Here is a 25,386-nt window from a genome sequence, read left to right on the forward strand (position 1 = left end):
AATGGAATAACTTCCTCTTTCCATTTACTAGTGCCTGAATGCCCACAGTAGAAAAGATGGTGAAGACGTGGAGAAAGGACGAGAGGAAGAGGCTGAAAGTTTTCATGGAAATAGAGTATCTTAAATGCTATTTTTGTCAATAAAAATATCTTCATTACATTTATTATGTTAGTAGCTTAAAATATATAAACCTATGATATATAGTTAGCTTATTAGGGCAATTTCTTCCCTAAGCTGTTATTCTAATGAAAAAGGAAACCACATAATCATATTTGAGTTCCAGAAAGAAGCCTATTTTGCAAAATTTGAAACAAAGATATAATGTAAATATTTGTCTTAGGGAAATGATTTTAACTTTTTGTACTTTGTCAGAGAGGGGGTGAAATCTGACATGTGGAGGGAACGCAGGTTCCAGAGTAAGAGAAAAAATAGGCAAAGATAACTATACAATCATTAAACAATTATTTCAATTAAAAAATTTAATTTAATTTAATTTATTTTATTTTTGGCTGCGTTGCGTCTTCGTTGCTGCGTGCGGGCTTTCTCCAGTTGTGGCGAGCGGGGTCTACTCTTCGTTGTGGTGCGCGGGCTTCTCATTGCGGTGGCTTCTCTTGTTGCAGAGCACGGGCTCTAGGCACGTGGGCTTCAGTAGTTGTGGCCTGCAGGCTCAGTAGTTGTGGCTCGCGGGCTCAGTAGTTGTGGTGCACGAGCTTAGTTGCTCTGCGGCATGTGGGATCTTCCCGGACCAGGGCTCGAACCCGTGTCCCCTGCATTGGCAGGCGGATTCTTAACCACTGCGCCACCAGGGAAGCCCTTCAATTGTTTAGGACGAAGCAATTAAACTTATGTCATCACTTCAAAATAGTTGTTTCATCTATTTAAGTGCATATAGTAATAAACTATCGAATTCATCAACATTTTAGACCCAATGTTTATCATATGAGATAAAAACATATGAACATAAATACAGCAATCTCTCAAATCTTTATATAAATGATATTTTCTCTTTAACGTGGCTGGCCCTTGTCCTTTTTTTTTCTTATTCTTATTTTCACTGAATCTCTATCAATTTACTTATTAATAAAATGGATATTATACATCACTTTGAAAACCATCTGGCCAATTTAATATTACATAGTATACAATTAGAGTCTTAGGCAAATGCAACAAGATAAGTAACCTTAAGACTTCTCAATTTAGGTGATCAAAGGGGCTATCTGCATAGCTTCTTTGAGTATAAAGACTTCTAAGCCAACAGAAAAGAGAAAAAGAGTTGATGTAGGAATCAGTAGTCCATTATCAGATAAGTTATTTTCAAGTAAATCCTGAGAAAGTGAGAAATGAGGCCTGAAATAGTCATTTAAATGTCTTTGGTATTATGTATTGTCAGACAGAATACATTTTATGTATTGTCAGATAGAATAAAAGGGATCTATATATAAAAACAGGGTAACACAAATAGATGTATATTATGGCTTAATATTATTAGAGATTAAATTTCCAATTAAAAGTCATTTCTAATTGAATATAGTCTGCACAAACAGGTTTCATTCTTAATGTTAAATAGAGCAGAAATTTTGGAAGTATCCACTCAAAGAATAGGGTCAAGTGACTTTGGGAAAGTATAATTTTAATTGCACATACAATTCCTTTATTACTTAGATTTCAATGGTTACTGAATTTGAGAAGCTAAAAGCAACTTTTCTGCTTTTCAGTGTTTTGCTGTAAATAGTTCCAGTGGAGGGAGGTGGTTAGACACAGCAAGGTATGTGTTTTTACATTTGTTGCTTGGTCTCAGAAGAATTGAATTCTTTGCTGTTCCAGGTTCCAGGTTTTTAAAGACTTACTATAAAATAACTTTACATAAATTTTGTTGTAGATTTTTGGTTTTTGTTTTTAACATATTAAGAAGTTTCAGAAAATACAGTATAGCTTTGAAATGCTGGGAAACTAATGGAGTCTGCAGATCGACGTGGCATTCTGGGTGGGTAGTTCAGAGGGAAAAAAAATACAGAAGAGCCACTAAAGGCTCAGGCCCACAGAAGTAGCGGTGGTGCACGATTCCAGGTGATTTTCCCACATGGGAAGGGTTGCTTGAGCAGTCTTTCCGTGCACACCCATCATCACGAATAGCATCTTTGAATGTGAAAAATATCAACAAAACAACATCATATTGTGGCTCAAAGGATTGAGAAAGGCCCATAAAGGAAGAAACACTGGGGAAGGTCCATGAACAATGAGTACACTTTCCTTACTAGGAGATGATTTATAGCCACTGGGAATACCAGGAATGGAGTATTTTCACCAAAGCAAGCCTGTTTTCCACCCAGTTTCATATCTATGAACTATATGTACTTTAGAAAAAAGATGTACTGAAAAAGTCTATTTTCAAACTTTCAGCACTGATCAGAATCGCCCAGAGGACTTGTTAAATTGGGGTTGGGCCCCCTGGATTTACACTTCTGGTGAGTTCCCTTATGATTTGATGCCTCTGGGCCCAGACTGAGGCAGGAAGTAGACTGGCCCCCGGGGCAAATGGTTGGAGTTCGTTCCATGTGGATTGATACTCAGATACTCCGAGGAGAATAACAGGACAATTGAGAGAGGAGGCTGGGCCCTGTCCAGATAGAAGATAAGAGACCACATCTTCCTCATTCTCCAAGTCAGGAGACCTCCCTGACTACACATGCCCAGAAAGGCTCCTTGGAGGTCAAAAGGGGAGTGATGCTAAGTGGCCCATAGGCCTCTTCAGTAGAATCCACCTTGGCTAAGAGACGTGCGCGCACACGTGGGGAAATCCTGAGATAAACCAAATACAGACTCAGATCAGGCAAATCAAAATGATTGGCCAAAGGAAACCAGGAGGAAATGCCCCATAAAAGTGATTCACTGATTCACAAGGGCACGACTCTCTCTCTGAGTCTGCCCGTGTGTCTCTCCACACGTACTGTGCTTTTTTTTCTCCTAATAAATACTTTACTTGTTTCACTACTTTCCGTCTTTGTGGGAATTCTTTTTCTGCAAAGCTGTAGGGCCAGGGCCTTGTCACTGACCTTTGGTCCAGTGGCTAGCATTCGGTGCTCTCACTGCTGTGACCCGACCTCAGTCACTGGCCGGGAACTGAAACCCTGCTTCAAGCCGCTGCAGGCTGAGGCCACCCGAGACCACATTTTGAGAACCACTGACTTAAAGTCTGTTTCACTTTTCTTCTAGAGGATAAGCTACTTTTATGTTGTCATAGAGAAATCCTGAATTTTGACTTTAATGTTTCTCAGTAATCTTAAGTGATCACAGTGGGACGCAACACCAAGGAGACACCTTGGAATAAAACAAAGTGCTAATGGCTATAAACAAAGGTTGTCACGAAGTTAAAAGATTCCCTTTCATCTGTCAGCTCTGAGACTGCTTTGTATTTCCTCGATTTGTAAATTATATAGATATCACTCCTCTGGAATGTAGGGTCTGAAGTTTTCTCCTTCGTTTCCAAATTCTAGTCCTACTCTAGAAACATGACCATCTTCCCCAAAAACCAAATTTATGTTTCTTAAAATCAGTAAGGAAATGCCGTTGTGTGGCTCTTGTTTTTCAAACAGAAAAGTAAGTACAGTGAAACTAATTCTCTTTTATTAGAGAGGAGATATTTATCTTTATTTTTTGTGGGGCGGGGAAGGAGGCGATGGACTTGTAACTGTACTGAAAATAGTACAAGGAAATTTAGTTGCAGAGCAAAACAGTTCCATATTTAGTAGGATTTAGCCCTGGATTTTCCCCAGACATTGCAGGTCAAATGAAAGATACAAAGAAATTCTTTCAGGCCTCAGACCAGACTTGGCACTCACTATAAACCATAACCAAGGCCCATTATGCAAGAGGTGTTTGCAAATAACTAGGTGATTTAAGGTTAATCTGGGCAACACACGAAGACCTCCAATCCTGAGGCTGAAGAGAACATGCAACAACTCTTGCCATGACTTTGGGAAATGTGAACTCCAGGATGGTGGCAGTAGTTTGTATTCTGAATTTGGTTTAGTTTAATAAGCATTTGCTGAACGCCCTGCCAACTACATACTGGCATTCGCCATCTACCTTTACAAGGATTAAACCATGAGCCGCTACAGCTGCTGACCTTCAGCACCCCCTGCAAGCAGCTCAGGTTGGAGATCAGGAATGAGGCGCTCTGTGCTCCGGGAAAAACTGGTGGAACAGGCTTTCAGACAGTCAGATAGTCTCGGAAGATTTTATGAGCCCAATTCTTGCATCTCCTCATACCTAGAAAAGCACTAAAAGCATAAGCAACGACATCTGCTCCTCGTGACTAGCAGCAAGCCTCTGCCAAAACGTGTGTGCACCCCCTGCACTAAAAACCTGTATAACACTGACCGTCCCCTACCTCCTTGGGGCAGCTTCTCAGGGCTATCTGAAAAGCTGTCTCCTGGGCTATAGTCCTGATCTTCCCGCAAATAAAACTTAACTCACAACTCTCACTTTGTGCATTTTTTTCCAGTCGACAGCCTTCTGCGTGCAACTAACAGAGCATTTCCGATATTACAAGGCTCCTGCCTACACAGGATTCTGTATTCATGAAGTATGCACTCTGGCTATGTCCTGCTTAATATTAAAACTGAAGCAACCTGGTGTGAAGAATTAAGTTACTGCAGCGAGTGTTACTTTCCCGTTGCCAGGACCACACTCGCTGCAACACTGGACCAAGAGCTCTAGGAATAAATTGTCTTGTGGGCATCTAGATTAATCAAAGTCTAAACAAATCTCTAAATAATTCTGGATGATGGGATAATTTAAAATTATATCAGCCATTCAACAGCTGCAGAGGACTAGTCTTGCAGGAGACCCTGTACTGGGTGCTGGAGAACAGCAGGGAACACCATAGGCCTGCGCCCAGACTTTGTGGATTACACATCAGTAGGAAGGCACACACTCACCAGAAGTAAATTATGCACGAGAAGTGCTAAATGCAGGCGTAATCAGAAATGGTCTGAAGGTGGAGAACCCCAGGAAGACACTGAACTGTCGGCCGATTTGCTGTTGAATCACTCACCCACAAGAACAGCACTTGGTCCCGTTTGCTAGCTACATCCTTACTGGTAGTCTTACTAAAAATGACATGTGGTCAAGTTTAATGCAGTTGCGGAAGAAGAAAAAGAAAAGTCTAGAACTCTGAAAAATTCCTATTGCAGAATGGGGAAAGTAAAGAAAATGCATAAAGAAATGAAGGGGAGAAAAGAGGGAAAATGCTGTGGCAGGTGATTCATGATTTCAGCTATTTTCCTAACTTGACCATTTTTACTTATTTAGCTTATAGTAGAAGACTTTCGGGTGCAGAAATTCCTGCTTGGGAATTTCAGAAAGCGAACCCTTTAAGACTGTTCCGTGACCCCAAAACGGTGAGTACACAGTTAGGGCCCGGGACCAGGAATGCAGGGGTCAAGGGCACCGCAGACAGAAAGACTGCAGGAGGAGCGGAGCGGCCGCCGGACCTGCATTTACACTCCATTCACTGCAAACACAGTTGCTGAACTGAACGCCGACCAGCTCTTAGCAACTCTGCTCCGTCTGCGAGCTCCTCCCTAGGGCTCTGACCTCGCCTGCAGGGTTTCCGCCAACAGTATCTGATTTAAACGCTTCTGCACACAGATAGCCACGGTGGGAAGCAGCACGGCATTCAAAGCGCTCTAACTGTGCACCCGCGGAGGCAGCCCGCGGACATGGTCCGCACGTCTGCAAGGCCGGCAGCCGCGGGCAGACCCCTCCCGCCGGGCAGCCCTCGGCCCCGCCTCCTCTCCCGGCGCCGCCCGAGGGGGTGGAAGCCGTCCGCCGTGACGGACGGACAAGCGCCCACACGCCGCCGGGAACCGCTGAGCAGCACCAGCTCACCCACCGGCCCGAGCTCCAGAAACAGCCGCCCCACGCGGGGAGGCGGGGGGGGAGGACGGCGGCGGCGGCGGCGGCTACGCGTCGGCTGCTCTCGCGGGATCTCTCTCTGCCTCCGTGTCTTCGGGCTCCGTAGAGATCTCGCGTGGTTTGGGCTAGGGGCGGGGCGAGTCGAGGGGCGGAGTCGGATGGGGCGTCCCCGGGCCTTGTTGATTTCAGCGTCCTCGCGGCGGCCCTCGCGCCTGCCGCCGTCCGCGCATGTCCGGTCCCCGCCGGCTCGGAGGCCGCGGCGCTCGGGCTTCCCCAACCAGCGTCCGGGCCCCGCCCCTTCCCCCGGCGGCGGCGGCGGCGGCGGCGGCGGACGTGTTGTTTTGGCGGCGGCGCCGGCTGCCGCGGAGCCCGCCGAGTCCCAGCGCCTCACCTGCGCCCGCTGCGGCGGGCCCACCGACCGCCTCGCCACAGGTAAGGCAGTCGCCTCGGGCTGGGGGCGGGGTCGGGGGGCCAAGGGGCCGGAAGGGCCGAAGGGGGCCGAGGGATTGAGGGAGTCAGGGGGTGGTCGGGGGCCGGGAGGAGGGAGGTCTGGGCCGGGCGGCCGAGGGTTCGGGGGAGGCTGGGCCCGGGGTTGGAGGAGGGTCTGGGGCCTGGAGGTCGGAAGGGCCGCGGGGCCGGGGTCGGAGGCCGGGAGGTCGGAAGGGCCGAGGGGCCGGAGGTCGGGGCCGGCGGCTGAGGGTTCGAGGGGGCCTGGGTGCTGAGGGGAGGCTGGCGGCCGCGGGGTCCAAGGAGGTGGAAGGGCCGGGGGCCCGGGCTCGGGCCCCGCCGCCGCGACTTTGTTGTTGTCGGCTTCGGAGGAGGCGGACCTGCCCGCGGCGCCTCGCGCGGCCTCGGCGCTACGGCTGGAGGGGGGGGTCTCGGGGGCTGGAGCGGCGCCGCCTTTTCTCGTTTTCGGGTCTCGGTTGGGCGGTTACTGCTGTAGAGTGCGGGCTCGTCCACCGCCGGAGTAGAGGGGACCCAGGCGTGGAACCACACGGGGAGAAATTTTGCGAATCCAATTATTTTATTGTTTGTTTGTTCCCCGCTTCCAGAACTGTGTTTCCATCTATCCTTTTCTTAAAATTTAGAGATCCTGTGTTTTTTAAATTACACATTGGCATCCTTTGGGTACGGAGGAGGAAGTACGGTCTTCCCGATAGTTTTTGCTCTTAGTTTGTTATGTATCATTGTTGCAGAAGTACTATGTGCTCTTTAAGGAAACACAGCGCAGCCGCACAGTGACGAAGTGTGTCCTCCCGCCGCGCCGGCCTCCCACCCATCTACCCCCCCCCCCCCCCCCCCGCTTACTGCCCAGGGGAACCAGTCTGCGAGTGTGGTGTTTAGCCATTAAGGATTTGTCTGTGCGTGTAATAAATACGGTTTAAAAACACAGTTGTCACGTTATTGTAAATCGACTATACTTCAATAAAACAAAAAAACTAAAATTGGGCTCATATATAGTATATAGTTCTTATTGGCCAGTTCTACTCATGGTTGTTTCTCCATTTTATGACATACCTCATTCTTTTAAAAACATACAGAGCTCTATTCTTTTAATCGATGTCCTTTTTAATTGTCGTCCATAGTTCTGTAATCTTTTAGCTTTTAGTTAGCTTTTAATAAGGTCTACAAACTAATGTTTTGAAACGTAATGTGGTAGAACTTTCAGACTGTCTGCCAGTTGGGGATACTTACATATTAGGAAGTTGAGTAATATGTTTACATAGAGCTTAATGGTAGCTTTCAGGAGGTCTGGGTGACTTCATAATGCAGGTTACTAAAATACTTCATTTTTTGTTTTTTTAAGTGCATTTTTCAGAGTAAACTTAAATTCCATATGCTCAGTTGAAAACAGATTCAGTCCCTCAAGTGTGAACTGGCCCCTGTGTGACGAAGAGGTGAAGGTAGGAGGCCAGTGGCCCGCAAGCTTGTGTCTCAGGCAGGTGAACCGTAGGGAGTAAGCTGTTAAGTGGAGGGATGAGAGCAGCTGCTTACTATTCAGGAGGACGGGGAACTAGGGGCTCTGCTACACTTGATATTTCTGCGTGCAGAACTGGAGGCTTTGTTGATCTAATCACCGCCTTGTATCTATTAAAAATGTGCTGTGCGTTCATCTTGGTGCTGGCTTCCAGGGAAAACAACTGAGTAAGGTAATCACAGAGAACCATCTGGTTCTCAACATGTATAGCCTGAAATCTGAGGCCCAGTTGTGTAGCATTTTATTATTTGGGAAACTGTGTTTAGAAGGAATAAAAAAACATCCGTGGCCTTTTTAGTTATCCTTGCTGGTAGTAGAATGCTCTCTCTTACGTATTTCTCACAACATAGGTGGCAGTCTCTCCATTAAATGAATTTTTAAACAGAGGCTCTGACAGATTAAACTGGTGAAGACCCCACTGCCTTTTTAGTGGTGCTGACTGCATTAGACTCAGGCATGCTTCATGCTTCAGACATGCATCCAAGAACCTGTTTTTTGCTCTACTGTGCTGCCCCCCATTAATGAAAATTACCTTACAAAATTACTGAACTTAGAGTTTCCTTCTCTTTTTTGGCTTGGAAACGTTCCTTACAAATAGAGAGATAAATATAATTGTATGTATTGAAAATAATCTAAAGGATAATTAGTGTGAAACTCTAACAATATCTATTTATTTATTTTTATTAATTTTTATTTTTGGCTGCTTTGGGTCTTTGTTGCTGTGCGCAGGCTTTCTCTAGTTGCGGCGAGCGGGGGCTACTCTTCGTTGCGGTGCGCGGGCTTTTCATTGCGGTGGCTTCTCTTGCTGCAGAGCATGGGCTCTAGGCACACGGGCTCAGTAGTTGTGGCTTGCAGGCTTAATTGCTCCGCGGCATGTGAGATGTTCCCGGACCAGGGCTCGAACCCGTGTCCCCTGCATTGGCAGGTGGATTCTTAACCACTGCGCCACCAGGGAAGTCCCTCTAATGATATCTTTTAGATGAGGTTTCTGATGGTGTATTATTAAAATATTGAATTCCTTGAGGTGATGCCATTAAGCAAGAAGATGGGGGATTGTGTTACTTTAGTTTTCAGTCACTCCATTTGATGCCATGCAAAATTTGGATGTCATAGTGAATTGTAGCTATTACAGATGCTTTTATTCCTTATAGACTAGTTTCATTTCATTTAGTATTATTTTTATGAACACCATTACACTCTTTGTAAACTAATATGATGAAAACAATACAAAGAGGGTCCTAAAAAGATTAAAATTTGCTTATTTATTTTGGCCACCTAAAACTGCATCATGACAGGCAGTTTAATAGAGTATATGTCATAATGTTATGGTTATTGATCTGTTTTGGTTTTCCAGCAGATGTGACAACTGTGTGGTTTAAAGAAATATAGCACGTACTGAAGTTAAAGTATGATCAGTTGTAATATGTATTTGAGAAGAAACCCACGTATAGGAAAATATTTGAGCTTTTTTTCCTTGGCATTTGTTAAGGATGGTAATTAGATTCACATTTAAATGGCATATCTGCCATCACTTGTCTCTTGGACGACTTACACTGGATGTGAGTGGGTTATATAGTTGTGGGATACAAAAAAACAATCCAGCACTAGCAAAATGTCTTTAGAATACGTTAGGACTTCCAGCTGTTGGAGGATGGGGAATCCAATTCTGTGTGTGCATAGTCTCAAAAATTAATAAGAGAGATCTTATGGCTCACGGGGAGAAATACAGTTTTCCATTTAGCCTAAAAATCCTTTTGGGGCGGCATACATTTATGAGTAGCTGTCAATAAACTATTTAGGGCCTATGAATGGTAACAGAAGCGTCAGCTATGATCTAGAGTTTAAAATCTAGATGAGATTTAAAAGCTAAGTATGAAAGAACTCTTGTGGCATTGCCTAAAGGACCTGTTCCCTGATAGCTCTGTTTCTAGGGAGAAAATAGCTAAGATGCAAGAGAGGCCAAAAGAGAGGGGAGATAATCTGAGAGTTGGCCCTCAGAGTAGACAGAGGGAAAGGGGAGCCCTCAAAGAGTCAGCTCCGTGGTTGGAGGTCAAGGGAGATAAGAACTTAAAAGTTATAGTTCTTTGAGATACTGAAAAAAAGTCTAATTACGATTATTACCCTGTGGTAGCTGTGTCCTGCTGGGGGTTGAGTTGGGATAATTAACACTTTGCAGTAACAGGCGGGCTCTTGTAAACCTGTAGTAACCACAGTGCAGTAAGTCAGTTCAGTGTATAACCTCAAGTGCAGTGAGCACCTGAGAGCTGTGGACTGTGAAGTGTCATGAGGCCCTTGTCTTCCCTGTTCCTGCTACAGGCCAGCACCTTGGACTTACGTACAGGTGTTACCTGAGATACAGTTCCCGTCTCCCTTTTTTGGAGCTGTGTTTTCTCCTTTCTGGCCGCCTCAGGCCCCCTGGATCCCCCTGTTCATTCCCTCTTTGCTGAGGTCCCAGTTTGCATCACCAGCTTCATTTTATTTCCAGAGCTTCAGACCTGCCTTCTGTTGTTTTCCTTGACAAACTCTTTAAAGTGCTGTCATTTTGTTATCTTGAATCAAATAGATTCAGAATTGAAGTGTTTTCCTTGCAAAGTTCATTCTTTTTCCTTCATTTACTTGTTTGTATTAATGATCCTCACATTTTCTTAGTCATCTAGACTCAAAATCAAAGGACACCTTTGACACTTTGCCCCTTATAAATGATTTGTCATTTTATTGCATGTGGTTCCTGATTCTCCTGCCTCTTTTCCGTTTTCCCAGCAGTTAAGTAATTTTAATCCCTTTGCTTCAACTGCCATTAACAGGAGTCATCCCTAATCTCTAGGTTTTACCATCCCATCATGTTTGCTGCTATCAAATTAATTGTACTAAATGCAGCTGCTATCCCATCATGTTTGCTGCTATCAAATTAATTGTACTAAATGCAGCCCTGATCATTTTTTTTCCCCTGCCTGCAAACAAAACAAAACCCCAAAACTTACGGAGTGTTTCTTCTGACAGCCACTGTGCTGGGTGCTTTGTCTCATTTGGTCCTCGTAATAGTTTTATTTTGTAGGTACTATTATGCCACTTTACAGAGGAAGAAATTGAGAGTTCATGAGCCTGAGGGAGTTGCTAGTGGGTAGGTGAACTGGAGTTGGAATCCCAAGCATGTCTTCCAATTTTGTGTTCTTGACCTTTGTGCCTGCACCGCGTGGCTCCTGATCCAGCTCTGGAATACAGTCCTTGTTCTTCACCTTTGCCTTTTCAAAACTGCATTACGTGGCCCCAGCGCTCCTCCTCAAATTGGTTCCTTGTTTTATTCAGACTTCTGGTTTCTTATGCATTTTCTTTCGGAGTTTCCTCCCTTTCCTGTCTCTGCTCTTTGAGGCCCTCCTTGTGGAAGGCTTGCTGATGCGCTGTATTTCGCTAGGGCTCCTCTTCCCGGCCTGTGAGTAAGGTCTCCTCTCATTCATATAGTTGCTTAACCTTGTGATGAGAACTTTCTACTCTGAATTTGTTTTTGAGTACTCTAAGAGTTGTAATTGGATTAAAAAATGCTCGAAAACAGAAACCGTGTGTTGTGGACGCTCAGGAGATGGGTGTGAATGAATATGAAAATGATCTCTGGTCACCTGCCCTGTTAATGGCAATTTAAGTAGTATTTGACTTTAGTTGGTAGATGACACCCAATAGTTTATTGGAGTTTTTAATTTTGTGTATGTGACAAAACCAGATTTTCTTGTTGTAGGCTATCAAATGAGTTCAGTTTTCAGATTCATTTCTAGGTAATTATGATAAGTTGTTTTATTTTTAAAAATTCAGTTTTGTTTTTTTTGTATGCATGTGTCTGAGTTATTGACAATTGTACATATGTATAATACATGTATATAAGTTCTTAAAATTAATGGTTTGACATTTGAATTCTTTTCGATGCGGTTAAGTTAGACATATTGTCAAATGAACTACAGTGCTCTCATAAGCTCTCTGGCCTCACACCTCTCTCCGCGCTTATGTAGACACGGCCTATCCTGCAGTGTCGTTTATTCCTTTTTTGTGACAGCAGGGAGCTCCAACTTTTTGGTCAGCTGAAATGCACTCACACAGATTATACATAAGTCTGCTTCCTGAAGAGTTCATGTGAAATTTCAGATTATTTTGAATCTATCAAGGTTAATGGTTACCATGCAAAGGTTAAAATTTTATATTTCTCTTATATCTGCCTCTGCATCTTGTATTATAGTGTAAGTAATACAATATAAGTATTATATTAAGTAATTCGTTTCTGCTTTATCATATAAAAATATAATCCTTTCTGTTAGGAGTTGAGAATGTAGGATATCTTGGTGATGGTGATAGGGGGACACATTTGGGGTTTCTTTTTGGAATACTAAATGCATGATTATAAAAGAGTGAGATTGATTCTCAGACTAATTATTAGTCTTCCTGCTCTCGACTTCATAAAGGATTAAAGTAATCACAAATACTTCTCTAAAGATAAAGCAAGTTTAAAATAAATGATTTTGAAAATCGGTACTGCAGTCACATGGTTCAAGGTTTAAGTGCTGTGAGAAGTTTCTAGCCTCAAGATGACTCCTCAGGCTGCCCTTTTCCCCGCTGGGAGGTAGCCACTTATCTCTGGAATGATACAAAAGAAACTATTTGTATGCGAGTAAATTTGAATAAATACTCTTCTTCTTTCCAGTTAGGATGAGGGTCACTGCAAACAGTTTCACTTGCATTTTTCACTGAGCGTATCTCTAATATTCCGTAACAGTAAAGAATTTCTTCATTCTTTAAAAAAATCTTTTTGCAGCCTCAAAGTATTTGCTATATATTGCTACATATGTAGATTGTTTGTATTATCATTTATTTAACCTTATTCCCTACTGATGGACATTTAGATTGTTTCCAGTTTTATACTGTTATACCCATTGAGGCACCCGTTTGAAGGAAGAGAAATAAAAAGTAGATCTTTCTCTCTAGGGAAAAATAAAAATTGAAAACTGAAATGGATGTTTCTTGGGGAATGAAATGGTTTCCTTTTCAGGCCTGATGATTACTGGTGAGAGAAGGACGGGCCATGTGAAGATGCTTGCTGGAGTCCCTAGTGACTGTGGGCGGAAGAGTAGGAATGGCAGTGGCAGTGGTGATTGGCCGCAGCTCCCAGGGCCAGTGTCCGCTCCGCGCGAGGCCACCTCTGCCTGCGGTTAGAAGTTCTGTACTTGGAAAGGGTTCTCCATATCTGGAAACTCGTCTCTGGGACTGTGGCCTGTAATAGTATATTTAACATAGGAAATCTGTTCAGGGAATGAACTAAGATCCCTGGGTGTCATCTAGAAGGAAATGTCATGGCCAATAATACAATATATTTTATGAGGTCATTGAATTTTTTACTGTAGTATTATTGTATGTTCAGGCATAAGATTTAAACTACTGAAATAAATGAAGTTTAACAGATTCCTCCTTCAGCAAACCTCTGTCATCCACATCTGTTCCTCATGGGTTGTTTGGGTAATAATGGCTTTTTAACAGTGTGGTGTGAATCCTTTCAGACTTTATGTATAAACAGAAATAACATTCATGTATCTTAAAAATGTCAGTCAGAATCCTATTGAATAACAAGTCACGGTAAGAATAATGAAAAGTCAGAATTGAATGTAATAACAAGTGAATAAGGTGATGATGGGATGTCAGGTAAATAATGAATGCACTTTCATTCCTTCTGACCAAGGGTGCTATAAATACAGACTGTCATTGTATACAAGTGTAACAGCTGCTAAAGTTGTGTAGCTGGTCTATCAGGTTACTCCTAACAAGTCATTTAAGGTTTCCCAAGCTGTGCCTTTTTTTTGTTTGTTTGTTTTTTAAACATAGTAGATATGGCTTACTGAACAGGGTGAGTTATCTTTTCTTTGTTATTTTTCAGTAATTCTGTTCTAAATATGGGATTTGAGTGTTTTTCTGATAGGCATCAAAACATGAGTTTTTTAGGTGTTTGGTAGCTATGTCATTTCTCTTTATGCTGGTACTGTATATGCTGCCTGGGTCCACATGGCTCAGGTTTTTGTAACAAGGATTCGTTTGCACTGACTCATTTCTGAACACCTATGATTCTCTTTTGGTCACTTATACACACTTTCCTGGCCATCGTAGAAATAATAGGTAAAAAGGTCATTTGTCTTTGTTCATCTCCAGATCCTGCCACATATAATAGCAGTAAGAATTCCTTGTAGAAAGACTAGAAAATATGGATAAAAAAGAAACAGATTGTCGGGAATGTAATCACCCGGGGTGTGTGTCCTCTAGTTAATTCTGAGAGATTTCTGTATTAATGAGAACACCAACTAGAAAAGCCCAGCTTTATAAATCCTGCTGCCATATAAGGCAAATACATTTGGTGATAGAAGCATGGAAAATGTGAGTGCTTGAATTTTCTCTGACCTGGATGCTTTGCCAGGTGACCAAGGCTGTGGTAGGGCCTCAGCTTAGCGTGTCAGGTGATTGGTGCGTGAACGGCCAAGTGCCGAGTGGTTTAGCTGCTGGTGATGGGAGCCCCACGTGTGTCAGTAGGTGGGTTAGTATATCCACCTCTGTTGCTGTTCCTGGTTTAATAATTCAGAGCTTTTATTCTGATTGTGTATCATTGTATTTTTGTAATCATCTTTAAAATACTGGATCTTAAGTTTATTAGAAAGAAATATTTAGAAATGCCATAGCTCAAAAACAAACACAAAATGAGCCTTTCTTTGTTTGACAGTATTTCGAAGGATGGTGTATTTTATCCCTGTGACCCCTGTGAGTCCTGGTACTCTTAGTCTCCTGTTTGCATTCTAGTCTCTTTTTAAAAATTAATCAATTAATTAATTTATTTTTGGCTGCATTAGGTCTTTGTTGCTGCACGCGGGCTTTTCTTTAGTTGCAGCGAGCGAGGGCTGCTCTTCGTTGCGGTGCGCGGGCTTCTCATTACAGTGGCTTCTCTGGCTGTGGCGCACGGGCTCTAGGTGTGCCGGCTTCAGTAGTTGCAGCACAGGGGCTCAGTAGTTGTGACTCGTAGGCTCTAGAGTGCAGGCTCAGTAGTCGTGGCTCACGGGCTTAGTTGCTCCGCGGCATGTGGCATCTTCCTGGACCAGACCTCGAACCCGTGTCCCCTGCATTGGCAGGCGGATTCTTAACCACTGCGCCACCAGGGAAGCCCCCTGCATTGTAGTCTCTTGATGACTAGAGTGGATTTTTAAATTCATGGTCACCTTGATACTCAAATACAAGAGCAGATTTTGGAACACATGAAGGTAGTTACTACAGTTTTAGTTTTAAGAAAAAGCCTGGTAGTGGTCTGTAGTGATTTAACATGTATTGTAAATACCACTGTGAAAGAATTACTTCAGATACTTCTAAACCATTTTAATGGTTTAATGGACTTGACTTTTTTCCTGCAAATAGAGTGATTTTGAACCTTTATTCTTTTATGAACCAGAGAAATTAGAAATGGCAAAAGAAAGATTTAGGCTTTTCTGCAGTGATTTATATAAATATCTGTATTGTAACTGTTCCTGAAATTGGTTTGATTCTGATGGAAAGGGAGAGATCACCATGGTCTTAAACTAGTTGAGCCGCCTTATTGTTTATGGCAAAAAAGCTTTTTGTAAGCTTTCTGTTTCTTGTTAAGGACTTGTTCAGTTGTCACTGTTTAATAATCCCTGGTTTTATTGTGCCTAGATAGTACATCCTGTATGTATTTGGGGCCACACCTGCATATGCACGTGCGCATGGACATCCGCGGCGCACGGCTCCAGGAGGCCCCACAGACACAGTGTGAGTGCCATTCCCTGCGCTGCCTCAGGAAGTCTCCTGTGTGCGACGGATGCTCCCTGGAACGGTGCAGTATGAGATGCTAATATCTTGGTGCTTTAACATTTTCACACTTTTGTATAACTTTCCCTTCATTTAATCTTTACAACAGCCTTGTCAAAGAGTGTCTTGTCTGGTGAGTATCATTAGTCTCATTTTATAGATGCATGAACTGAGATTCAGAGTTAGTTCCTTTTCCTGAATCTGCTGAATCTGCTTTCTTTCCTGTGAAATGATCTGCAGTCTTTAAGGACAGAGGGCTTGGTGCGAGAATAGACCTAGAACTCAAAGCCCGTTCTGCCTCCTAAGGAAGTTAGGTCATCCCTTTCCTTGGAAGTAATACTATTACACGGAGTTTTGTTAAGATTAAATGAATTAAAATGGCACCGCTTTATATGCAGTAAATGCTCAACTAATGAAAGTTGCACTAATGATAAAGGTAGTAATGCCTTATGAGTCACACACTGCTTTTCAAATATCATAAGATCAGTCGTCACTCGGCAGAGCGAGGGACTCGCACAGCAGTAGTGGCCATTTAAACGAGAGTCTAGCCTTGGGAGCAGCCTCGCGTCAGTATTGTGTGGGGGGTCAGGAGAAAAGGTGCCAGCTCTCACGTACAGGGTCTTAACTCATGCTGAACTGAATTTTTGTCAGCCCTCAGAATGAATCTGTGCAGTGGCTTCCCACTGTCCTAAAAGTAAGGGCGGGAATTGAGCAGGGTTGAGCCCTAAGTGGTTTTGAGCTTAGGCACAGCTTCGCCCAGTGGTGTAGCATATTAGGGATGCTCGAGTTTTTTTGTGATACTGCTCAAGGGTTATAGGACTGGGCATACGTTTTCATTTATAAAAAATGATTACATGCCTTAAGAATAACCAAATCAAAAAATTGATGGTTTTATTTGTTGCAGTGTTTCCAGTTAGTGCTTCAAAGTGAATTTCAGGGTCATCTTTAAAGTCCTTGTATAGTCGTCTGCAGTATAGTCATTGTTGTTTCAGGGGACTTCGGGTTGTCTTGGTGTGGCCGTGCCTTGTCTGTAAGAGAAAATGACTTCCGTGTTCCGTCAGGACCACGAGCTCTCTTGCCGCCGATTATCCTTGTGATCTCTTATTTTGTTTCCTGTGTCTTGGTGAGTAGCATGGATTCAGGCCCCAAGTGTACAGATTTAATTCCCTGTGGAGCAGCGTTTGGTTGTAGACTTCGGGCAGTGTGATAGATAATGCCCTCTTCCCCAGGGTGTTCCTGCTTTAATTCCTGGACCCTGTCAGTGTGTTACCCTGTATGGCTCAGGGGAATTAAGGTTGCTAATTAGCTGACTTTGATAGGGAGAGTGTCCAGTATTACTGTGATGGGCCCAGTGTGATCACAGGGTTCCTTAGAAGTAGAAGAAAGAGGCAGAGTGAGGACTCAGCCTGACGTGGCTGGCTTTGAAGATGGAGAAAAGGGTCATAAGCCAAAGAAAGCAGACGGACACTAGACTTTTGAAAATGCAAGAGTAACCCCCCTTAGAGCCTCCAGAAAGGAATGCAGCCCTGCCTGCACCCTGATCTTAGCCCAGTGAGACCTGTGTTAGACTCTGACCTCCGGGACTGTAATATAATGAACCTGTGTGGTTTTAGGCAGTTTCATTTGTGTTAATTTGTTAAGGCAGTGATAGAAAATGTATACAGGTAATAATAACACATTGTGATCATTTGATTCCTTAGTGAAGTGATTGCTAAGCAACCCCTTCCCCCAACAAAATGTTTAGATGACATTACAAAGCTGATAAAAAACTAGTACTGCTGTGTTTATTTTTATTAAAAAATTTTTTTAAAGGCTTGTTTAGAGCGTTTATAGTAGTGTCATTTTTATTTATTTATTTATTTTTGGCTTCGTTGCTGCGCTGGGGCTTTCTCCAGTTGCAGAGAGCGGGGGCTACTCTTTGTCGCGGTGCGCGGGCTCTAGGCGTGCGGGCTTCAGTAGTTGCGGCATGCGGGCTCAGTAGTTGTGGCTCGTGGGCTCTGGAGTGCAGGCTCAGTAGTTGTGGCACGTGGGCTCAGTAGTTGTGGCTCGTGGGCTCTAGAGCACAGGCTCAGTAGTTGTGACGCATGGGCTTATTTGCTCCACGGCATGTGGGACCTTCCCGGACCAGGGCTCGAACCCGTGTCCACTGCATTGGCAGGCGGATTCTTAGCCACTGTGCCACCAGGGAAGTCCTACTGCTGTTTTTAAATGGGGGTGGTCTTGAGCCCTGCCAGGTGGGATTTTCTCTCATTTTTGTAGCATCCTGGAGATACCTCTGAGTTTTTGGAGCTTCGTCCACTTTTTAATGACAAAAGTGGTGTATTGGGTAGGTGAATCAACATGGTGCACAGATGCTGTTGAAGTTGGGAGAACCACAAGTATGAAGACCGTCTTGAAGTTAGTTGTAGTAATCTAGCTAAAATTGATAAGGATGGTGATAGAATGGAATTTTCACTGAGAGCGGTGGGAGTAATTGAAGCGAGTAGCTGCCCTGCAGGGTGAGGGCTGTGTAGAAGGCTTTGGGTGTATTGTGTTTGAAGTGATGGTGGGGACCCCTGGCCCTGTGAAATTAATCTAGTAATTTATTAAATGCACTGGAAAATTTGTACTGAAGAGGAGGGTGACTTTGAATCAGCAGAGCAAGAGAAAGGAGAAATACATATCTGCGCTCAAAATCCTGAGGCAGTATGTTGGAGGAAGGCATGGACAAAATTAACAGCTATTTAAGTAGCTTTTCTGGCGGATAGAAGCTGGGGTCCTTGTGAATTTGCTACATGGAATCCTTCCAGTTTGGGGGAAGGAGTCTTATATTTGAAGAAGTTGTATATACTCTTTGTTCTCAGTAGGAAAGAAAGACTATCCCTCTGCATTCACTGTAAATAGACATAAGTAAATTTCTACCCTAGGCTCCCCTGCTGTAAAAAATGGAAAAATGACAGTAAGGTAGTTGGATAAGGTAAATTATTAGAGATTATTATTTTTGAACATTTTTTTTTTTTTTTTGCAGTACGTGGGCCTCTCACTGCTGTGGCCTCTCCCGTTGCGGAGCACAGGCTCCGGACGCGCAGGCTCAGCGGCCATGGCTCACGGGCCTACCCGCTCCGCGGCATGTGGGATCTTCCCGGACCGGGGCCCGAACCCGTGTCCCCTGCATCGGCAGGTGGACTCTCAACCACTGCGCCACCAGGGAAGCCCGAAAATAGTTTTGTTCTTCCAGAACACGTATACCTCCCCACACAACACACATTAAAATAAAACCAAATGCTCTGTAGAAGCATAAGGATGTCTTTCTGGCTAGTCCTGCTCTTCTCTGGTGTTCAGTGTATCACATTTTTAGGGCACAGCAGCAACGTTTATATGGCTTATTTACCATTTTTTACTGTTGCTTTCTTCCAAAATTATTTTCTGCAAAATGAGTAATACAACAAATCCATTGAATTCTTTAGGGCCTGTTTGTATATTTAGTTTTCCCTCTGTTCCTACAACTCTGGGACTGCATTTTCCAATAAATGTTTTTTGATGGTCTTCTTTCGATTTGAAATGCCACTGGCTAGAAAAAGTAACCTTTACTATTGCTTATCTCTGGCATTTGTTTCAAGAATTTGGCTTTGCTGTTTCCCTGTTCCTTCATTCCTTTGTGGGTCTCTATTTTTAGCCTGCCTACCATGTCTACATGAAATTTAATGAGTTTTTCATTGGTTTTATTTTGTCCTTTTCCAGGTGTGCTAATAATTATTGAAGTCTATACAGGGGAAACAAGGGAACCAGAAAGATGTTGTGTTTCAGTTAACAAGCTCATGTTTAAGCTGACTCCCAGTAGCTGAGGCTACCAGGCATCCTTCTGTCTAAGAGTGTGACCCAGTGATGGATCTCCTGAGAAGGAACTTTAATTAATTAATTAAGTTTTGGCTGTGTTGGGTCTTCGTTGCTGCGCCTGGGCTTTCTCTAGTTGCGGCGAGCGGGGGCTTCTCTTGTTGTGGAGCATGGGCTCTACGCGTGCGGGCTTCAGTAGTTGTGGCTCGTGGGCTCTAGAGCGCAGGCCCAGTAGTTGTGGTGCATGGGCTTCGTTGCTCTGCGGCCTGTGGGATCTTCCTGGACCAGGGCTCGAACCCGTGTCCCCTGCATTGGCAGGCGGATTCTTAGCCATGGCTCCCCCAGGAAAGTCCTCCTGAGCAAGAGCTTTAAGATGGCAGAATTGGCGCCTGCTGCCCTCAGACTCCTAGTTGCTGTTGGCCGTCTAACTTCCCTTTGTGATCATGGTGGACAGCTCTCATAGCACAGAAAAGCTGGTGACAAGTGTTTAACATTTTGCCAAGAAACTAAGATAAAACACAATCACATACTTAGAAGTTTTATAAAAAGGGGTGGTCGTTGCAGGGTATAGCAACTCACGTCAGATCCATGGGACTGTGGGTGTTTTGGCTGGCATAGTATCAGGGTCTCGTGTATCCTCAGTTCATTTTACTGCCTAACTGTCTTTCGTTCTCTGATGGACCTGAATGTAGTCTTTCTGGTTTTCAGGTTTGTATGAGTCTAGCTCGTACAGGAAAGGAAAACCACACGGTACTTTGAACAGGGAAAGTTTAATGTGAAGAATTGTTAGCTGTAATGGGATTGGCTAGTAAGTAAAGAGAGCCCTAAAGAATATAGAAACGGTATGAGGAGCAGCCACTACTCCTGGGGCTGGGATTGAGCGCTCCAGGAAGAGGCCCGCCTGGCGCTGAGATCCAGGCCTTGTTGGGAGGGTGTCTGGCTCATTGGATGGCAGAGAAGTTGCTCTGGTGCCTTCTTGATGGAATTTTCTAGAAATCTGCTCTCTGGGGTATGAGGCAAAAATGCTAGAGAGGTGTTTCACCAGAGGCTGCCTTCCGCAAAGTGGCTAGGGCAGCCGCTGAGGGAGCCAGGTGCCGGGAACCCTCTTGCTCTGTGGGAGCCCGCCGAGACATGGCTGGGCTGTCCAAGGTCAGGAGCCCGCAGGAGGAGTGAGGTGGAAAGCCCGGGCGAGGGACTGAGAGGGACAGGAGGAGGGGCAGAGTAAGGGGGTGAAGACTTGTTCGTGGGACCTGTTCAGTCTGGGAAGAAAGTGGTACTGGCGGGTGTTAGCAAATTGTGGCCCGTGGGTTAAACTGGGCCTGCTGTCTGTTTTTGTGTAGCCTGAAAACTAAGAAGGGTGTTTACATTTTCAGATGGTTGGAAAAATACTAAGAGTACTGTTTCATGATGTGAAAATTCTATGTAATTCAGGTTTCAGGGGTCCATAAATAAAATTTCTGGGACATAGCCACACTATTTGATTTATAAGTTGTTTGTAGCTGCCTTTGCTCTGGAAGCACACAGTTCAGAAGTTGTGATGGAAACTGTGGCTTGCAAATCCTAAAATACTTGCTCTCTGACCTTTTATAGAAAAAGTTAGCTCAAGGACTGGGGACACTGAAGGTTAAGTGTAGTGGTAGAAGGGTCAGCAAATTAGATGCAAGATGTGCCTGGAGAATGAAATAAGGATTCCCAGGGGCAGTGGGTGGGCAGGTCCTCAGACATGAGACAGTTGCTGTTGTTGGAGTTGTGGTGCTTGTTGAAGGTGCCCAGGATGATGGTGAGAGCTGGCGGCAGAGAACCTGCAGCTGAGGCGCCAGAGTCCCCACTGACACTGGGGGAGTGGACACCTCAGGGTCCTCAGTGTGTGGATGGGGAGATCAGTGTGCACAGATAGGAGAGTGGAGTGGGAGGTAGAAATGCACAACGTCTTCCGCACCTTTTCCAACAAGAGTGAAAAGCAGTCGCTGTCAATCTTCTAGGCCTTCTTAAACACGGAAGACTATGTATGTATATGTGTTTTCTCTAGCTTCTTATTTTTATATGTGTGTGTGTATATATACATGTATATGTGTACACACACACATATATATTTTATATGTATATATTTTAAACGCGTATCATGAGTTCACATTGATTCCTCCAGTTCCATCCAGCTCACGAGATATATCCTCGCAGTCTTGCCCCGATCTTTCCATGCTTTGGTTTCCCTCAGAAACACCGTAGGGTTTTTGAGATCTCATTGACAATTGGCACCTAACATCCACAGTATTTTATGTGTCTTTATTATATTTTATTGCTAGATTTCTATACATATGATGAATGTTTCTTGAAATGGAAACATGTTCTTTTGTGAGAGGACTAAGTAGGTCTGTATTAAATCATAAAAACAGCTGTTGAGCACATGGTGTGTGTTATGGAATGTCACAGGCAGTTTACGTAGATTATCCCATATATTTCTCACTAATCCTGAGGTAGTTATTATTATTAATATTGGGTTTACCATGTAGTAGCTGAGGCCTAGAGAGATGGATTATGTGTCCTGAGGCCGCATAGCTGGGAAGCTGTACAATTAGGTTCCGACGCAGAACCCGCACAGTATCCTATGAGCCTTTATTTAAGTATAATTTTTATTTTAAAAGAGCACTTTCTGTTAGAATATGATTCATAATGAACATACAACTTGATGTGAAGTTATGATTTGATATACTAGTACTCATTCTACAAATGATCATTCTACAAATGATCCTTGTAAGGGTAGCAAAGAGTAAAGTGAAATTAAGTTATATTCCTGTTGATGTGGCTCCTGTTGATTTCTGACCAGAATTTCACATTGCGGAGGGTTGTGGCTCAGCACCGTAACCTCTGTGCCTATCAGAGTTCCTGAGACTAGGTTATCAGTTTTTGTTTATTAAATGAGGAAATCATCAAGTAAAGTCTTTTTGTGCAAAACACTTAAAAATTAAAATATCCAAATGTAAGGTAATACTATTTGCTTTGAGTAACTTTTTGTTGAGGGAACGTGTAGTGTTTTAAATACGCTGTTAATAAACATGATTTTACTCACCCATTTTGACTACTGTTTATAGTTTGAAGACCGGTCTAATTTCATTTTAAAATGAAACGGTTTCTTACATTACTAGAGATCTTTAGTTCTGTAAATTCATTTTAGCCAAGTTAAAAGTAAATTTTAAACATTTTTTCTGAAAATATGCTAACTATTTAAGAGACTGATTTCCTTGAGCAGAGACTGTCTGTGTGCACTGAAGCCATCCTTTGACATCCTTTCCTCAGTGTGCCTGTGTCGTGCTCATCTTGCCGGATTCGTGGTGAAGAAGTGTTCAGTGCAGGCTGGAGAGAGGTACTGAACTATAGTTGTAAAAGCTTTTGCAAGCATTTTGATTGCTTAGTTTGGACAGTTTTCTGAAAATGAGATTTATTAACTAAAGGAACCATGGATGACAAATGAATCATTTGAACTTAAAAGGTGAAGCTCTTAGCACTCACTTCAGAGCCCATGTAGCATTGTTATGATTGTCTTAGGACGACAGTTCATTTCTCAGAACTTCTTAAACTTTCTCTGGGTTGTGAGTAAAAATAAGGATAGAAATATTTGTCCCCATAAATGAAATGAAGCTATAGTATCAATGTGGTGTGTGTGTGTGTTTGCATTTCTCAAGGGTCTCAGACCTGCATTTCTAGTCATTTTATTTCTGATAATGTGAATATTAGTAGTAGTGCATGACATAAGATCTATGAATAAGGCTGAAATATCTCTGTATTTAGGAAATCTAGAACAATTTACTCTTTCTCAGTTGGTTTTCTTCATTCATATGGTACAGGTAATACCACCTGTTTTGAAATACCCTAAGGTAATTAGGATATTATGTGAGTTGGTACTGAAATATAACAAGGTGTTTTTGTTTTATGCAGCTTTTACTAGTGTCTGTCTATAGATAAAGTGGCCATCATGGACTTCAGAAAGATGCCATTTTATAGAACTACCATACGACCTAGCAATTCCACTACCGGGCATTTACCCTGAGAAAACCATAATTCAAAGAGTCATGTACCACGATGTTCATTGCAGCTCTGTTTACAATAGCCAGGACGTGGAAGCAACCTAAGTGTCCATCGACAGATGAATGGATAAAGAAGATGTGGCACATATATACAATGGAATATTACTCAGCCATAAAAAGAAACGAAATTGAGTCATTTGTAGTGAGGTGGATGGACCTAGAGTCTGTCATACAGAGTGAAGTAAGTCAGAAATAGAAAAACAAATACTGTATGCTAACACATATATATGGAATCTAAGGAGGAAGAAGAAAAAAAAAAAAGGTCATGAAGAACCTAGGGGCAAGACAGGAATAAAGACACAGACCTACTAGAGAACGGACTTGAGGATATGGGGAGGGGGAAGGGTAAGCTGTGACAAAGTGAGAGAGTGCCATGGACATATATACATTACCAAATGTAAAATAGGTAGCTAGTGGGAAGCAGCCGCATAGCACAGGGAGATCAGCTCAGTGCTTTGTGACCACCTAGAGGGGTGGGATAGGGAGGGAGGGAGGGAGACGCAAGAGGGAGAGGATATGGGGATAGATGTATACGTATAGCTGATTCACTTTGTTATACAGCAGCAACTAACACACCATTGTAGAGCAATTATACTCCATTAAAGATGTTAAAAAAAAAGATGCCATTTTATAATACTGGAAAACGGTAGTTAACCTACTTACATTCTTTATCTTTGCTTAATAAAGCGCTTACTTAGACTTTTTGAAAGTTTTTAAAGGTGCCATCAAAATAATTTGATGTAATGACTGTGTCCCAGTTGAAAAAACGAAAACCAGAAAAGATAACCACTTGCTTAGAATCATACTGTGTGACAAGGCCAGTCTTTGCATTACACAGTACGTTAATATATAGAAAGAACATGTTTGGCGTGAGCTCAGCTTCGGGTTTATTTTATAACGACGTGTTGGAACAAATTAGTGGAAGGGAGCAGACACAGACCATCTGAGCTGATAGTAGCTTCCAGGCCATGGAGCTCTGCTTCGGAGTATTCTTGTATTTTTATTTGAATGTTGTCCTGTGTGACTGCATAATTTTTCAAATAAGCCCCACTTTGAAAGCGTGACCCAAGAGGAGCTGAAAATACGTATGCTTTTCTCTCATGCTTCCCCATCGATCTCATTACGTCCTAAGAAAATTGTCACTTAACGGACTGAAAGCGGACAGCACAGCTGCCATTTCAGTATTCTGGTTCAGACTTTTCCCGAGTTAGAGGAGGCAAACAACTTGCAGGCTGTGGCTCCTATGAGGATTGTTTTTAAGTGTTAAGGATTGTAGTATAGCACTTCTTAATACTCCTTGAAAAATGGAAAGATGTCAAGTAAATATCCTCAAACCTGATGAGGTTCTTCCCCGAGGATTGGTTTTGTTAGGTCACAGACACACGTGTGTAGTGAGGGTGTTTGTGGTCTGCGATTAGGGCTGTGCTCAGTGACCATGGGCTTGCGTGGCAGTGGTAGAGGTTTGACAAGGCCGTAGATTCAGATCTTTGAGTAAGAGGAGAGGAGAGACTTCTGGAGCTATATGAAGTTCTGTAATTTTCAAAATAGAAAAAAAATTCAGATTGAGTTGCTTCATATCTCTTCTTTTAAAAAAATGTGTATTTCTTTATCCCCTCATGTCCTGTACCTTGAACTCTTCAGCGAGCCACCACCTACTGCTTCTGTGTCCATCTGTGAGTTCATGCCGTTGTCCACTGTCCCAGGTGGGGAGGAGGGGAGAATTAGAAGAATGAGGGGCACTGTGGGGAAAGGCAGCAGGGG

At 43.2% G+C, this 25,386-nt stretch overlaps 1 protein-coding gene across 8 annotated transcripts in view; it reads left to right on the top strand.

Annotated features, from left to right (window-relative positions):
* The first annotated feature begins 6,099 nt into the window (after nt 1–6,099).
* PCMTD1 (protein-L-isoaspartate (D-aspartate) O-methyltransferase domain containing 1) overlaps nt 6,100–25,386 on the top strand; it is a 61,209-nt gene continuing 41,922 nt past the window's right edge. The window contains exons 1-2 of one of the 8 annotated variants that reach the window (XM_089899176.1): nt 6,100–6,351; nt 15,596–15,755. In XM_089899176.1, coding sequence (XP_089755302.1) covers nt 15,610–15,755 — 146 coding nt within the window. In that variant the 5' untranslated portion in view covers nt 6,100–6,351; nt 15,596–15,609. Of the gene's footprint in view, nt 6,352–6,642; nt 15,864–18,737; nt 22,905–25,386 lie in introns of those variants that run through there. The other 7 variants (XM_089899177.1, XM_022556867.3, XM_022556884.3 and 4 more) reach the window with 7 other exon arrangements.

This window comes from Delphinapterus leucas, chromosome 17, assembly GCF_059928025.1.
Source record: "Delphinapterus leucas isolate spDelLeu-1000000601 "Yukka" chromosome 17, BTC_Dleu_Yukka2, whole genome shotgun sequence".
NCBI lineage: Eukaryota > Metazoa > Chordata > Mammalia > Artiodactyla > Monodontidae > Delphinapterus > Delphinapterus leucas.